The sequence below is a fragment of the Tamandua tetradactyla genome, chromosome 14 (genome assembly GCF_023851605.1).
Source record: "Tamandua tetradactyla isolate mTamTet1 chromosome 14, mTamTet1.pri, whole genome shotgun sequence".
Classification (NCBI taxonomy): Eukaryota; Metazoa; Chordata; class Mammalia; order Pilosa; family Myrmecophagidae; genus Tamandua; species Tamandua tetradactyla.
Window position 1 is genome coordinate 57,462,547 of NC_135340.1, and position 17,445 is coordinate 57,479,991.

General features: G+C 40.3%; 1 protein-coding gene across 5 annotated transcripts in view; it reads right to left on the bottom strand.

The window, feature by feature from the left end:
• TGM5 (transglutaminase 5) overlaps positions 1-16,698 on the bottom strand; it is a 43,795-nt gene extending 27,097 nt beyond the window's left edge. The window contains exons 1-4 of one of the 5 annotated variants that reach the window (XM_077127628.1): positions 16,569-16,681; positions 16,377-16,441; positions 10,201-10,380; positions 9,830-10,075 (exon numbers count right to left, since the gene is read on the bottom strand). In XM_077127628.1, the coding sequence (XP_076983743.1) occupies positions 9,830-10,075; positions 10,201-10,380; positions 16,377-16,386 (436 nt within the window). In that variant the 5' untranslated portion in view covers positions 16,387-16,441; positions 16,569-16,681. Of the gene's footprint in view, positions 1-9,829; positions 10,076-10,167; positions 10,381-16,376 lie in introns of those variants that run through there. The other 4 variants (XM_077127626.1, XM_077127627.1, XM_077127629.1 and 1 more) reach the window with 4 other exon arrangements.
• Between the last annotated feature and the right edge of the window lie 747 nt (positions 16,699-17,445).

The following is a 17,445-nucleotide window of genomic DNA, read 5'->3' on the forward strand; positions in this document are numbered from 1 at the left end:
GTCTGTTCTTCACTCCACCCATACCATGTCCTTGTCCGTGTATCTATCCCATTCCTTCCCCTTACAGGTAGATTTAGAGGATAGGGCTAGTGGAACAGGTGGTGCTGGGATAGTCACTGCAGTTTTGTATGTATGTGTGTGTGTGTATGTGTAAGAGACCAACTGGAAACAGCTTAATGACAATAAATAGGAAACTAGTTAAAAAGCATTTGGCATATCCATAAAGTGGTATATCCATAAAATAATTGTGGCTGATACAAGGAATTAGTGATAGGAAAATATGTCCAAAGTTGAGTTGTTAAATGAAAAAAGCAAATTGGAGGATGGTTTCTATTCTATAATTCCATATGTGGGATGTGGGATGTATTGTATATTGTATATACATGTACATCATACACATGTATTTAAATACAGAAAAAAAATTTTAAGACTACTCATAAAAAAAATGTTAATAGTGAGTTCCTCTGGAGAATGAATAGGGATATTAGGAGGTTTTACTTTTCATCTTATATGCATATAAATATCTATAAACCTTTACGTATATTAAACAAACATTCAGTATAGCCATTGTACATGTATTACTTTTATAATAGAAAAACTCAAATTAATTTTAAAAATGTATGATAAGACTTCATCTCGACTCCATGGATTTTCCCCATGAAACAAGCTGCGACCAGAGCCGGAGTGCCAAGATGGCAGCTTAGCAAGGTGTGGGATTGAGTTCATCCTCCAGAGCATCTACTAAATAGCCAGGAACAGTATAGAACAACTGCTGGGGCCACGTCAGTGACTGGACACACAGCGTACACTAGCCTGGACTAGCTGGGCGGCTGTGAGATCCCCCAGAACCATGAGTTCCCCAAGCCGTGGTGGCCAGCCCCCCTCCCCTACAGGCTGCTTCCCAGAGGGGAAAGGAAAGGGACCTTACTAGCAGCAGGGGCTGAGTGCAACTAAGCTCCAAATGTGGAATTAATTCACAAATTCTGACTACTCAAAATAGGCCCCCAGCTCAGCTGAACCTCGAGTCAAAGTGGAGGTTGCTGATTTTTGCCCCGGTGCTGAGAGGGCAGGGCTGATGAAAAATGAAAAAAGAAAAAAAGGAACAGAGGTTTTTGGATCGGATAGCACATAATACTTGAAAGGGCCTGGGCCCTGAAGGAAAGGAGGGAGCACATAGGATCTGAAGGTATACAGAACAACATACCAACTTAAGCTCTTGATAGGCAAACCTGAGGAACAGGGGTCCTGCTCGAAAAGGACTTTTCTCATTCTTTTTCTACAGCTTGACTGCCTTTGGATACAGTGGCAAGCTTCTCAGGCTCTAACTGCCCCAGGCATAGGCAGAATTAAGCTTGTTTGAGAGCATGACTGGAGCCTGTGCTTTCCCCAGGAGAGGGGTGGAGTCCAGCTTAGGTGGATTCCCTGCCTCAAGGAATTCAGACCCCAGGGTCTGGAAAAGTGAAGCAATTAAAACCAGCCTACAACCGCCCCTCTGTCTCAAACAGATCCCAGCAGGGAGAGTCTGCTGAAGTTAAAAGTATCATATCACCTTATGATGGTGAGACACACAGGTAGAAAAATGCCACATACTGGGCAGGATAGGAAAAACAGAGAGTCCAGAGGCTTCATAGGAAAGTCTTTTAATCTGCTGGGTCTCATCCTCAGGGAAAACTGATGCAGGTGACTTCTCCTCAGAGGAGGCCAGTTTGGTCTGGGAAAATCTGGCTGGGGTCCATAGTACCTAAGTAGACCCTGCTAAGGAAGTAGGGAGGTAGCAGCAAAGGCACCATGCAGGCAGGACAAGAAACAAGAAAACAAGAACTGAAAAATTCTGACCTGTTATACAAAATCAAAGCTAGAGATCGACAATAAGCTGAACTGAATGTCAAAGAACAGATAGACAACAAAGTCATCCAGCAAGAAAATCCTAGGTAAAAGAAGTGAAAACAATCTTCAGAATAAACTAATTAAGGTAATTAATTGCCTAGACACCAGTAAAAAATAATGAATCACACTAGGAAAACTGAAGATATGGCCCAGTCAAAGGAACAAACCAACAATTCATATGAGATACAGGAGTTGAAACAATTAATTCAGAATGTTCGAACAGACATGGAAAACCTCATCAAAAATCAAATCAATGAATTGAGGGAGGATATAAAGAAGGCAAGGAAAGAACAAAAAGGAGAAATCGAAAGTCTGAAAAAACAAGTCACAGAACTTATGGGAATGAAAGGCACGGTAGAAGAGATGAAAAAAACAACGGAAACCTACAATGGTAGATTTCAAGAGACAGAAGATAGGATTAGTGAACTGGAGGACAGAATATCTGAAATTTGACAAGCAAAAGAAAATATAGGGAAAAGAATGGAAAAATATGAGCAGGGACACAGGGAATTGAATGACAACATGAAGCACATGAATATACAGTTGTGGGTGTCCCAGAGGAGAAGAGAAGGGAAAGAGGGGAAAGAAACTAAGGGAGGAAATTATCACTGAAAATTTCCCAACTCTTATGAAAGGCTTAAAATCATAGATCCAAGAAGTGCAGCATACCCTGAACAGAATAGATCCAAATAGATGTACCCCAAGACACTTACTAATCAGAATGTCAGATGTCAAATAGAAAGAGAGAATCTTAACAGCATCAAGAGAAAAGCAATCTATCACATACAAGGGAAGCCCAATAAGACTATGCGTAGATTTCTCAGCAGAAACCATGGAGGCGAGAAGACAGTGGGATGATATATTTAACTTACTAAAAGAGAAAAACTACCAACCAAGAATTCTATATCCAGCAAAATCATCCTTCAAAAATGAGGGAGAAATTAAAACATTTTCAGACAAAAAATCACTGAGAGAATGTGTGACCAAGAGAATTGCTCTGCAAGAAATACTAAAGGGAGCACTAGAGACAGATAGGAAAAGACAGGAGAGAGAGAGGTGTGGAGAAGAGTGTAGAAATGAAGACTATCAGTAAAGGTAAAAAGGAGAAAAATTAGATATGACATATAAAATCCAAAAGGCAAAATGATAGAAGAAAGTACTGCCCGTAGAGTAATAACACTAAATGTTAATGGATTAAACTCCCCAATCAAAAGACATAGACTGGCAAAATGGATTAAAAAACAGGACCCATCTATATGCTGTCTACAGGAAACACATCTTAGCCCCAAGGATAAACATAGGTTGAAAGTGAAAGGTTGGGAAAAGATATTTCATACAAATAACAATCAGAAAAGAGCAGGAATAGCTATACAAATATCCAACAAATTAGACTTCAAATGTTACACAGTTAAAAGAGACAAAGAAGGGCACTATGTATTAATAAAAGGAACAATTCAATAAGAAGACATAACAATCATAAATATTTATGCACCAAGCCAGAATGCTCCAAAATACATGAAGCAAACACTGAAAAGAGAAATAGACACATCTACCATAATAGCTGGAGACTTCAATTCCCCACTCTCATCAGTGGACAGAACATCTAGACAGAGGATCAATAAAGAAACAGAGTATCTGAATAATACAATAAATGAGCTATACTTAACGGATATTTATACAGCATTACACCCCAGAACACCAGGATACAACTTTTTCTCAAGTGTTCATGGATCATTCTTAAGGTTAGACCACATACTGGATCACAAAGCAAGTCCCAATAAATTTAAAAAGATTGAAATCATACAAAACACTTTCTTGGATCATAAAGGAATGATCCAACTGATCATTCAGTTGATAGATCATTCAACCTATTGGTTGGATCCATATCCAACCAATATGGATCAATAATGATCCATATTATTTCCTTTATGATCCAACTTTCCTTTATTATTGTTGGATATCAATAATAGGCAGAGTGCCAGAAAATTCACAAATATATGGAGGCTCAACAACACACTCTTAAACAACCAGTGGGTCAAGGAAGAAATTACAAGAGAAATCAATAAATATCTCGAGGTAAATGAAAATGAAAACACAACATATCAAAATTTATGGAATGCAGCAAAGGCAGTGCTAAGACGTAAATTTATTGCCCTAAATGCCTAAATCAAAAAAGAAGGAAGAGCAAAAATCAAGGAATTAACTATCCACTTGGAAGAATTAGAGAAAGACCAGCAAACTAACCCCAAAGCAAGCAAAAGAAAGAAATAATGAAGATTAGAGCAGAAATAAGTGAAATTGAGAGCATGAAAACAATTGAGAAAATCAACAAAACCAGAAGTTGGTTCTATGAGAAAACCAATAAGATTGATGGACGCTTAGCAAGTGTTCTAGTTTGCTAGCTGCCAGAATGCAATATACCAGGAACAGAATGGCTTTTCAAAACGGGAATTTAATAAGTTGCTAGTTTACAATTCTAAGGCCGAGAAAATGTCCCAATTAAAACAAGTCTAAAGAAATGTCCAATCAAAGGCATCCAGAGAAAGACACCTTGGTTCAAGAAGGCTGATGAAGTTCAGGGTTCAGTGAGAAGGCACATGGTGAACATAGTCACAGTTTCTCTCTCAGCTGGAAGGGCACATGGCTAGCAAGGTGTCATCTGCTAGCTTTCTCTCCGGGCTTCCTGTTTCATTAAGCTCCCTGGGAGGCGCTTCCCTTCTTCATCTCCAAAGGTCACTGGCTTGTGGGCTGTCTGCTTATCGTGGCTATGTCGTTCTTCTCCCAAAATGTTTCCTCTTTTATAGGACTTCAGAAACTAATCAAGACCCACCCAAATGGGTGAAACATGCCTCTACCTAATCTAACTTAACAATCACTCTTGATTAAATCACATCTCCAGGGAGATAATCTGATTACAGTTTCAAACATACAGTATTGATAGGGATTATTCTACCTTTATGAAATAGTCTTAAAACATGGCTTTTCTAGGAGACATGCATCATTTCAAACCAGTACAGCGAGGTTGACAAAAAGAAGAACAAAGAGGATGCAAATAAATAAAATCAGAAATGAAAGAGGAGACATAACCACTGACCCCGCAGAAATAAAGGAGATAATGAGAGGATACTATGAACAACTTTATGCTAATAAACTCAACAATGTAGATGAAATGGACAACTTCCTAGAAAGGCATGAACAACCAACATTGACTCAAGAAGCAATAGATGACCTCAACAAACCAATCACAAGTAAAGAAACTGAATCAGTCATTAAGAAGCTCCCCCAAAAGAAAAGTCCAGGACCAGATAGCTTCACATGTGAATTCTACCAAACATTCAAGAAAGAATTAGTACCAATCCTGCTCAAACTCTTCAAAAAAACTGAAGAGGAGAGAAAGCTACCTAACTCATTCTACAAAGCCAACATCACCCTCATACCAGGGCGGACCATGGTGGCTCAGCAGGCAGAGTTCTCACCTGCCATGCCAGGGACCCACGTTTGAACCCAGTGCCTGCCCATGCAAAAAAATAAATAAAAATAAAATAAAATAAAAAACACAGCTGTAACACCAGCAGTATACTAAAATAATAATATGAGCAGGCCATGGTGGCTCAGCAGGCAGAGTTCTCGCCTGCCATGCTGGAGACCCGGGTTCGATTTCTGGTGCCTGCCCATGTTAAAAAAAAATGTATTATCTTCATACTAAAACCAGACAAAGATATTACAATAAAAGAAAACTATAGACCAATCTCTCTAATGTATATAGATGCAAAAATCCTCAATAAAATTCTAGCAACTCAAGTCCAGCAGCACATTAAAAGAATTATAGGGTGGGCCAGGGTGGCTCAGTGGTAGAGTTCTCCCCTGCCATGCGGGAGGCCCGGGTTCGATTCCCTGTGCCTATTCATATTAAAAAAAAAAAGAAAAAAAGAAAAAAAAGAATTATACACCATGACCCAAGTAGGATTCATCCCAGGTATGCAAGGATGGTTCAACATAAGAAAATCAATTAATGTAATACACCATATCAGCAAATCAAAGCAGAAAAACCATATGATGATCTTGATTGATGCAGAAAAGGCATTTGGCAAAATTAAACATCCTTTCCTGTTGAAAACACTTCAAAGGATAGGAATAGAAGGGAACTTCCTCAACATAATAAAGGGAATATATGAAAAACTCACAGCTAACATCATCCTCAATGGGGAAAAACTGAAAATTTTTCCCCTAAGATCAGGAACAAGACAAGGATGTCCTCTATCACCATTGTTATTGAACATTGTGTTGGAAGTTCTAGCCAGAACAATTAGACAAGAAAAAGAAATACAAGGCATGAAAATTGGAAAGGAAGAAGTAAAACTCTCACTGTTTGCAGATGATATGATATTATATGTCAAAAATCCTGAAAAATCCACAGCAAAACTACTAGAGCTAATAAATGAGTACAAAGTGGCAGATTACAAGATCAACACTCGAAAACCTGTAGTATTTTTATACACTAGTAATTAACTATCTGAGAGGGAAATCAAGAAAAAAATTCCATTTACAATTGCAACCAAAAGAATAAAATATTTAGGAATAAATTTAACTAAAGAGAGAAAAGAAAACTACAAGAAATTGTCAAAAGAAATCACAGAAGACCTAAATAAATGGAAGGGCATGCCATGTTCATGGACTGGAAGACTAAATATAGTTAAGATGTCAATTCTACCTAAATTGATTTACAGATGCAATGCAATACCAATCAAAATCCCAAAAACTTACTTTTCAGAAATAGAAAAAACAGTAACCAAATTTATCTGGAAGGGCAGTGTGCCCTGAATAGCTAAAATTATCCTGAGAAAGAAAAATGAAGTTGAAGTTCTCACATTACCTGACTTTAAGGCATACTGTGAAGCTACAGTGGTTAAAACAGCATGGGACTGGCATAAAGACAGATATACTGACCAATGGAATCGAATAAAGTGTTCAGACATAGACCCTCTTATCTATGAACAATTGATCTTTGATAAGGCAGTCAAGCCAACTCACCTGGGACAGAACAGTCTCTTCAATAAATGATGCCTAGAGAACTGGATATCCACATGCAAAAGAATGAAAGAGGATCCATATCTCACACCCTATACAAAAATGAACTCAAAACGGATCAAAGACCTAAACATTAGTTCTAAGACCATAAAACTGTTAAAGAAAATGTAGGGAAATATCTCATAAATCTTATAATAGGAGGTGGTTTCCTAGACCTTACACCCAAAGCATGAGCACTGAAGAAATAAATAAATAAATGGGAACTTCTTGAAATTAAATACTTCTGTGCATCAAAGAACTTCTTCAAGAAAGTAAAAAGACAGCCTACACAATGGGAGACAATATATGGAAACGATATATCAGATAAAGGTCTAATATCCAGAATATATAAAGAGATTGTTCAACTCAACAACAAAAAGACAGACAACACAATTACAAAATGGACAAAAGATTTGAACAGACACTTCTCAGAAGAGGCAATACAAGTGGCCAAAAGGTACATGATAAGATGCTCGACTTCCCTGGCTGTTAGGGAAATGCAACTCAAAATCACAATGAGATATCATCTCACACCCACCAGAATGACCATTATCAATAAAACAGAAAACGACAAGTGCTGGAGAGGATGTGGAGAAAGAGGCACACTTATCCACTGTTGGTGGGAATGTCAAATGGTACAATTGCTGAGGAAGGCAATTTGTGGTTCCTCAGGAAGCTAAGTATAGAATTGCCATATGACCTGGTAATACCATTGCTAGGTATCTACTCAGAGGACATGAGGGCAAGGACACAAATGGACATTTGCACACCAATGTTTATAGCAGCATTATTTACAATAACTAAAAGATGGAAACAGCCAAAATGTCCATCAATAGACAAGTGGCTAAATAAGCTGTGGTATATACATACAATGGAATGCTATGCAGCTGTAAGACAGAATAAAGTTATGAAGTATGTAACAACATGGATGGACCTTAAGGACATTATGCTGAGTGAGATTAGCCAGAAACAAAAGGACAAATACTGTATAGTCTCACTGATATGAACTGACATTAGTGAATGAACTTGGAGAATTTCAGTTGATAACAGAGACCATTAGGAGATAGAAATAGGGTAAAATATTGGGTGATTGGAGCTGAAGGAATACAGATTGTGCAATAGGGCTGATTGTAAAAATTCAGAAATGGATAGCACAATACCACCTAACTGTAATACAATAATGTTAGAACACTGAATGAAGTTGAATGTGAGAATGATAGAGAGAGGAGGCCTGAGGGCACAAATGAAATCAAAAGGAAAGATAGATGATAAAGACTGAGATGGTATAGTCTAAGAATGCCTAGTGTGTATATGATAGTGACTAAATGTACAAATTTAAAAATGTTTTTGCATGAGGAAGAACAAAGGAATGTCAATACTGCAGGGTGTTGAAAATAGGTGGTAATTAATATTTTAAAATTTTAACTTATGTGTAAGACTAAAGCAAAAATTGTTTATTTGGTACAAAATTTATATTTTGACTAGAGCAGTTCCTAATTTAACTTATGTGGACAGCTTAATTGAACACCATAAGTAACATGGAACCTTGAGTAGGGCATAAGATATTGTAGGTTTGTCCAGAGTGATGCCCTGACAAATCCCAGAGTTATTCGAATAGTGAATAAAAAAGTATTTGCAAAGTCCCCTTGGGGGAATGGTGAGAAAGGGGGAAAATTCAACTTACCCAAGTGGAGAATTCTTGTATTCTCACAAGCAGTGGGGATAACCAAAACAATAGAATGAGCCCCCAATCCTGGGGTTTGTTCATATGAAACTTAACCCCACAATGGATAGGTTAAGCCTACTTAAAATCAGGCCTAAGAGTCACCCCCAAGAGAACCTCTTTTGTTGCTCAGATGTGGCCTCTCTCTCTTCCAGCCAACAAAACAAGCAAACTCACCACCCTTTTCCTCTCTATGTGGGACATGACTCCCAGGAGTGTAAACCTTCCTGGCAATGTGGGACAGAAATCCTAGAATGAGCTGAGACTCAGCATCAAGGGATTGAGAAAAACTTCTTGACCAAAAGGGGGAAGAGCGAAATGAGACAAAATAAAATGTCAATGGCTGAGAGATTCCAAACAGAGTTGAGAGGTTATCCTGGAGATTATTCTTATGCATTAAATAGATATCACCTTGTTAGTCAAGATGTGATGGAGAGGTTAGAGGGAACTGCTTGAAAATGTAGAGCTGTGTTCCAGCAGCCATGTTTCTTGAACATGATTGTATAATGATATAGCTTTCACAGTGTGACTGTGCGATAGTGAAAACCTTGTGTCTGATGCTCCTTTTATCTACCTTATCAACAGACGAGTAAAACATATGGAATAAAAATAAATAATAGGGGGAACAAATGTTAAAATAAATTTAGTAGATTGAAATGCTGGTGATCAATGAAAGGGGGGTAAGGGGTACGGTATGTATGCATTTTTTTCTGTTTTCTTTCTATTTCTTTTTCTGAATTGATGCAAATATTCTAAGAAATGATCATGATGATGAATATACAACTATGTGATGATGTTGTGAATTACCTATTACATATGTAGAACGGAATGATCATATGTTAAGAATGTTTGTGCTTGCAGTTATATTTTTAAAAAATTTTTAAAATTAAAAAAAATGTATGATGAAGGTAGATGTTGACAGTGGTCAAACTTAGTTGTAATAGTTTTCTTTTTAAGTAAAGATATCTTGGCTCTTAATTTTTAAATTCTACGTAAGTGAATAAATAGCAAGGTCTCCCTGTCCTGGCTGTTGTTTGCTGATGTGGGTGGCCAGGGAACAGCCATCTAGAACTCTGTGCCTGATGGATCTCTGGGGCAGCAGTGACAGACAGATGGAGACAGACAGACGCCCACACAGGCACCTCACCTTACCTGGGCACCAGGGATTGAAGAGCAGAATGAACTCCCCGAGCTGGTAGGCCCTGATAGACCCCTGGAAGGAGTTGATGTGAACCTTCAGGAGGTACCGACCCACGGCCGCCCAAGGAGGGGCGCACAGGCTCACCTCCAGGGAGGTGGCCCCATTGAGCTCCAGGGAGGCAATCCAGGACCTGGAGCCACCACGGCTTGCCAGGCTGAACACGGCCCGAGTTTCCTTGGCCAGGTCTGGCAGGGGCCCTGGGAGAGAAGTGAAGCTGAGATCCTCTACAATGGCCTCCCATCCTCCAGGCATGGCCTCCCACGTCCCCCCAGTACATGCTCACGCATACACATGGCTTCTGTGGACTAGTTGAGGTCCTCACCCATCTCAACCACGAAGATGATGTTGTCCAGGCCAGGTTGGAAGGCCCGGTTCCTGAAGTACAGAGTGATGTTGAAGGGCTGGCCACGGCGGACGAGGAGGCGGTTGGAGCTCATCTCCTCAGTGTGGTGCCGCAAGTTATTCCAGGAGCTCTGTAGGTCTGTGAGGAACACCTCTAATCCTGCGTGGGGAAGACATAAGAGGAGCAGGGTTGTGGAGTTATGGAGCCTGGTCCAATCTTGTTCAACACTTACTAGCTGTGCAAACTTTAGAAAGTATCTTAGCCTCTCTGAGCCTCACTTTCCATGTTGGTAATGTAGAGTCCATATTATCAGGCTTACAAGGTTGGTATGAGGATTAACAGTGGCTCCATACATGCAGATGCCTCTGTGTTCCTTCCTTCTTCCTTTTCTGCCCTACTTCTGTGACCCTCCATCTCTTTCTTCATGAAGTCCACCCTGAGGTGCATGGTCTTCTGCCTCTGTTCAAATCCTGTGCAGGACTGGCCAAATCTGGTTGCTCCCTTCAACCCAGCATGTCTCAAGATTCACACAGGCACCTGCTTTCTTGGACTCAAGTTTAATGCCCCTTACTCTTGTACCAGCCTCCAGACCTGGAAGCAAGTCCCTGAATTATCTATCCCTGGGTTAGCTGCAATTTGCTGGATCTCTGACCGTCACTGATGCCATGTGCCCAATGCCCTTGGAGCTTGGACGCCGAGGATAGCCTTCTGAAGCTTCTGATAAAACACAGGCTGACCTCACTGTTCTCCTGGTGCACCACCCTGAGAAGTGCTCCAATTTTGGCTTCTCCATGTTTGGCCATGATCCTGTCATAGTTCCCAGACACCTGGGCTCACAACTTTTGAGTCACACTTGGCTCAACCATCTACTTCTCATCCTGTATTCATTCATTTATCACCCAGTCCCTTAACTTCTTCCATCAAAACATCTTTGGTCTTCCTCTGTCCCTTTCATGCTCATGTAATTCCTAGCCCCTCACCTCACATCTAGTGACTGTAACAGGCTCTGTCAGGTCTCATGGCTTCTTTCTCCTCCCATCCCATCCTGTAACACATTACCAAATTACTTTTCCTCAAGACTCTTTGGTCATGCCATCCTTTTAATTTAAAAGTTCAGAGACACCCTACAGGCCATAGCATAAAAGGCATACTCCTTAACCTGACACATACGATCTTCCATACCTGGCCTCAACTATAGCTGTGCTATCACTTTGTTCCATTCTCAGCATAAGCATTCTCCTCGAGCCAATCTGATGTTGAACAAACAGCAACACCGCTAACCTGTCTATGAATTTTGTTCCTGCCGTTGCATCAACTCAGAATGCCCCCTCATTAGCTCATGAAATTCCACATGTCCCTCAAGCCCAACCTAAAACCCACCTCCTTCATAGAACCTGCCCCAATGAATCCATCTTTCTTCCCATGTCCCCCTGATCTGTAACAGTTAACTGCATCACTCACAGGGAACCTTAACTGCTGAGCTGTCAAGATAACTCACATGTCATCTTCATTTGTTCATTTATATCAACAAGCTTTTACTGGGAGCCTACTAGTTTTAAGCTCAGTCTGAGGTGTTGAGATATATTTTTAGTACATTTTTATTTGTTTGTGTTCCACCACAAGATATAAGCCAATGAAGACAGAGACCTCAATGTTTTATCTCAACTGTATTAAGATTTTTAAAAAATATGAACCAAAGCTTTTGACAAAATACAACAACACCCTTTCAGGATAAAAATACTCAACAAACTAAAAATAGAAAGAAACTTCCTCTGTGTCCCCCATAAAGGTATCCATAAAAAATCCACAGCTAATATACTCAATAGTGAAAGAATGAATGCTATCCCTCTAAGATCAAAAGCAAGACCACAAGGATATCACACAAAGGTATCGCACTTGCCAAGGATGTCATACCGGTCATATCTATTCAATATTGTACTGGAGGTTCTAGCCAGTGCCATTAGGAAATAAAATAAACATCCAGAATGGAAAGAAGTAAAACTATCTCTATTAGCATTTGACATGACCTTGTATAGAGACAGTCATAAAGAATCCAAAACAAATATATTAGAACTAATAAACTAGTCCTGCAAGGTTGCAGGATACAAGATCAATATACAAAGCAGTTATATTTGTATACACCTGCCATGAGCAATCCAAAAATGAAATGAAATTAAGAATTTACAATACAATTGCAGTTTCATTTACAATAGTATCAGAAAGCATAAAATACGTAGGAATAAATTTAACAAAAGTAGCACAAGACATAAATGCTGAAAACCACAAAATATCATTGAAAGAAATTAATGAAGATCTAAACGAATGGAAAGGCATCCCATGTCATGGATTGGCTTATGGATTAATAGTGTTAAGATGGCAAATTGATTGACACCTTTAACCCTGTCCTATTAAAATCCCAGCTGCCTTTTTTGCACAAATTGGTAAGTTGATCCCAGAATTCATATGTAAATACGAGATACCCAGAGTAGCCAAAACAACTTTGAAAAAGAACAAAGAAGACTCACACTACCCCATTTCAAAACACATTACAAGGCTACAGTAATCAAGACAGTGTAGTATCGATATAAGGATGGACATAGAGATAGATGGAATAGAATTGAAAGTCCAGAAATAAAACCCATTTGTCTATCATCAGTTGACTTTCAACAAGGGTGCCGGACAACTCAAAAGGGAAAAGAATACTCTTTTCAACAACTGATGTTGTGACAACTGGATATTCACATGCAACAGAATGAAGCAGGACCCCTACCTCACATTATACATAAAAATTAACTCAAAATGGGTCAAAGATATAAAGGTAGGAACTAAAACTATAAGACTCTTAGAAGAAAACATAGGAATAAATCTTTATGACCTGGATTAGGCAATGATTTCTTAAATGTAATAAAAGAAGCACAAGCAGCAAAAGAAAACAGGTAATTTTTTCATCAAAAGTTAAAACTTTTTTGCTTCCAAGTACACCATCAAGAAAGTGAAAAAACAGCTTGCAGAGGGCAGGCCATGGTGGCTCAGCAGGCAGACATCTTGCCTGCCATGCCAGAGACCTGGGTTCAATTCCCAGAGCCTGCCCCCCCTCCACACACACACACAAAAAGACAACCTGCAGACTGGAAGAAAACATTTAGAAATCAATAGATTTGTATCCAAAATATATAAAGAACACTTATAACTCAACAATAAAAAGACAAATAATCAAAATTAAAAATGAGCAAAGGCCTGAATAAACATTTCACCAAAGAAGATATATAAAAGGCCAATAAGTACATGAAAGGATGCTCAATATTATTAGTGATTAGAGAATTACAAATGAGATACTGCTTCAAAACCACTAGGATGGCTCTAATAATAAAAAAAAAAACCATAAGAAGTGTTGGCAAAAATGGGGATAAACTGAAAACCTCATACGTTGTTGACAGAATTTTTAAATGGTGTGGCCCATTTGGAAAACAGTCTGGGAAGTCCTCAAAATATTAAATATAGAGTTACCATATGACTCAGCAATTCCTCAACTAGGTATAACATCCAAGAGAACTGAAAACATGGATCCTTGCAAAAACTTATACATGAATGTTCATAGTAACATTTTTCATAATAGCCAAAACATGGAAATAATCCAAATTTCCATCAGCTGATGAATGGATAAATAAATGTGGTATATCCATACAATGGGATATGATTCAACCATAGGACAGGAGTGCTGAACATGCTACAATGTGGATAAACCTAGAAAGCATTATTCTAAGTGAAAAATTCAGACATAAAAGGCCACGTATCATATGATTCCATTTACATGAAATGTGCAGAATAGGCAAATCCATATAGACTGCGGGGGAGACAGGACTGAGGAGTGACTGATATATTAGGTATGGAGTTTCTTTTGGGGGTGATGAAATGTTCTGGGACTGAATAGTGGTGATGGTTTTAAGACTGTGAAAATGTAAAAACCACCGAACTGTACTCTTTAAAAGGGTGAACTTTATAGTATGTGAATTATCTTTCAATAAAGTTATCACAAAACACGAACCAAATCAACTGCACTAAAATGCTCTGATAAATATTAAATGCTATCATTTTAATCCTCTTTAAGTTTTTGTTCATTAACTAATTTATTATTATTATTACTACAAAAGAAATATAAACACAATGATTGTTACATTGTAGATACTTAAAAATATTTGCTAGGTGAATAGAGTTCTTTATCCTTTGCATAGTCACCCTGTATGTATTTCACATTTTAGATTCAACCAGCACCCTCCTGGGTACCTTTCTACTCTGGACTGAGCACTGCATTAAGCATTCCACAACAGCTATCTCACTAAATTGTTGCCACAACCTTGGAGGGGCAAAGCAACGTGTGTCCACACTTGTAGATGAGAAAAGCAAGGCTCAGATAGATGAAATATCTTGCCTGAGATCAAACTCAGGCTTCCTGACCCCCTGACCCAAGTCTAGTGCTCTTTCAATCCCCCAAAAGGTGCAGCCCATTGCTGGCCTTCACTCATGTTCAGTGAGGACATCCCATCCCCCTGCCAGTTAGGAAAGCACTTGGCTTTTCCCTAGCAGTGGAAAAAGAAGCTTATTCCTCGTGGAGACCAACAGACTAGACAAGAACCATTAAACTGTCTCCGATTATGATCAGGGCACATGATCCAGACTATCGGAGCGCCTGCTGAGGTTCTGATTTGATGACAATGGTCAAATCTGTGGGTGCATCATAGGACCAAGCGGACCTGTGCCTACAGCACCGGGATCTGCATTTTACCCCAGACAGCTGATATCCCAATAGGAGGTTTATGTTTAACATCAGGGGGAGAGGGCTGCTGTGTTCTTTGACGTGAGGGCAGAATGGGGAGAAATGATTGGAGACTCAGAAAGGAGACTTTTTCTAGGAAGAACTTTTAAAATAAATGACTTTAATATCTGTCCTAGAGAATCACTCTCACATGAGCACAAACAGGCATGGATAAGGATGTATGTTGCAACTCTGCTGGTATAACAAAAATGGGAAACTTAAATGCCTATCAATAGAAGACCTTATAAACAAATTTGTGCTCATACGATGGTATACTATGCAAAAGGGAAAACACCAAGGTTGATTTATAGATACTGATTGGGGTGGATAGAGCCCCAAGCATACTGCTGAGTGAAAAAAAAATCAGGGTGTAGAAAAATATGTACAATAAGATACCACATATACACCAAAATAAATAAATAAGCGCCACATATGTTAATCCTACATACTGTATTGAGTAAGCAGTAGACAAAAGACTAGTAACAGTGGCTACTTCTGATGAGGCTGGGGCTAGGGGTGTCTGCAAAGGTTGATTTATTTTACACTAACTACATATTCATATATTTCTTATGTATTTAAACATTATAACAATTTAAAAATAAAAATTTGAACACAAAAAATCGTAAATAAAAGCGAAGCTTTAATGGCCGGTGCAACAGTGGCTCGGTGGCAGAATTCTCACCTGCCATGCCCGAAACCTGGATTTGATTCCCGGAGCCTGCCCATGCCAAAAATAAATAAATAAATAAATAAATAAATAAAAGGTGAAGCTGTAATATTAAGAATAATCAATAAGCACAGAGGAGTTAAAAGTACATTCCCATAAATCGTTTCAATCAACCATTTAATCCTCACAGCAGCTCTTTCTAGAGCGAAGATGATATATAGAGAAGGGGTGCTAGGTGAGCTAAGGTGGGGAACAGAACCTCTGAGGTGGGGGGTAAAGGGAAGATATGAAGGTTCAGAGACTAAGATTGTCTGGTCCGACCTCCATCATTTTTCAGACAGGAAGTGACTTGCCTAAGGTCAAAGGGCAGCTAATGGCAGAGGAAGTCAGGATACCCGAGCCCCCGGTTCTGCCCCTCCCACGCAGCTGTGGAGGCTGGCATGGCGGCACAGGGCGGTTTGGCTGCGCTCACCTTCTGGCTTCCACCCTGTCTTCTGGCTCTTAGGCCACCGCTCCTCAGCTTCAACTAATTCTGAAGGATCTGGGATTTCTACTCGTCCTGCCTGTGTTCTTTGTTTACTTCTCTAGTTAGCCAGCTTTCCCCAGAGAGTCTCCCTCTGCCTCCCCACCCCCCACCCCCGCCCTGTGCTCCAGCGGCTCCTGGGCCTTCCCTACCTTGCTCCATGGCAGCTGCCTCCGCGGCTGATCTGCTCCCCACGAAATGAGTGAATCAACTGGACCTTCAAGAAACTGGTCATGGAGTACCTGCTTCCCCTTCCATCCCTCAGGTTCCGGGAGACACCAAAGGCGGGGCCGGCTGTGGCACTTCCATCTGCTTACTGGGCGGAACACAACTGGTTTACTCACTTGCCCTCGGGTTTTTCTTGGCGCCGTGGCTGGGCTGAGAGGGGGCGTGGAGGCCAAGGAACTGTGAGGGCCTCGTGCCATGTAGGTCGTTGCTGGTGCTTGGGCAATGGGGCATTCCCCACAGGTGCCGCGCGTGGTAGGAGCCCGGTGGGGGCGGTGAGCTGACCAGGGTCCCTGCAGGAAGGAGTATTAGGATTCTAAGCCTATGGCTCACAACTTACACAGTGAGCCTACAAGCCTGCTCTGCGCCTAAGTCCTCTCTTTTATACTGAGAGTCACTTTCTGGACATTATAAGCAAACAGCTCACTGTGGTTTATCCTTCATCTGATTTTTTTTTTCTGCCCTCAGTATGGTTGTGGGTGAAACCAGCCATAGTAAGGGGAATCTCAAATAAAAGTAATAGAGGAAGATAAACTGGGAAGATTCATGAAGGAATTTTTGGAAAGAAGTGAGAGGATGAGAATGCCAGTCAGCAAGATCCTTTATCCTAGTAAGAAAAGTGAAAATCCTTGGCATGACCGTGGAGGGAGAAACACACAGATGGGAGGACAGAGAGGGGAGGAGGAGTGAAGGACTCTGCATTGTGAGTGGGGGGGGGGCACTCTGAAGCATCTGTACCCACCACCCCCTGCCTTTGCCTCCTCCAGGACACTTCTCCCTGCTTCTAGCTGCTTTCTATGTCCCTTCTCCTCTCTCCTCAGGAACCTCATTCACCAGCATCAGTCCTCCCTCCTGTATTTTCAACCCTCTCTCTTTCCCAATCAGCTCTTACACGTGCAATTCACTGTCATAACACACCCATATCCACACCAGGCCTCCTGCAACCCTGTGTCCCCTCCAGCGCTGGCTCTCTCTCTCAGCCCCACCCTCAGCCAT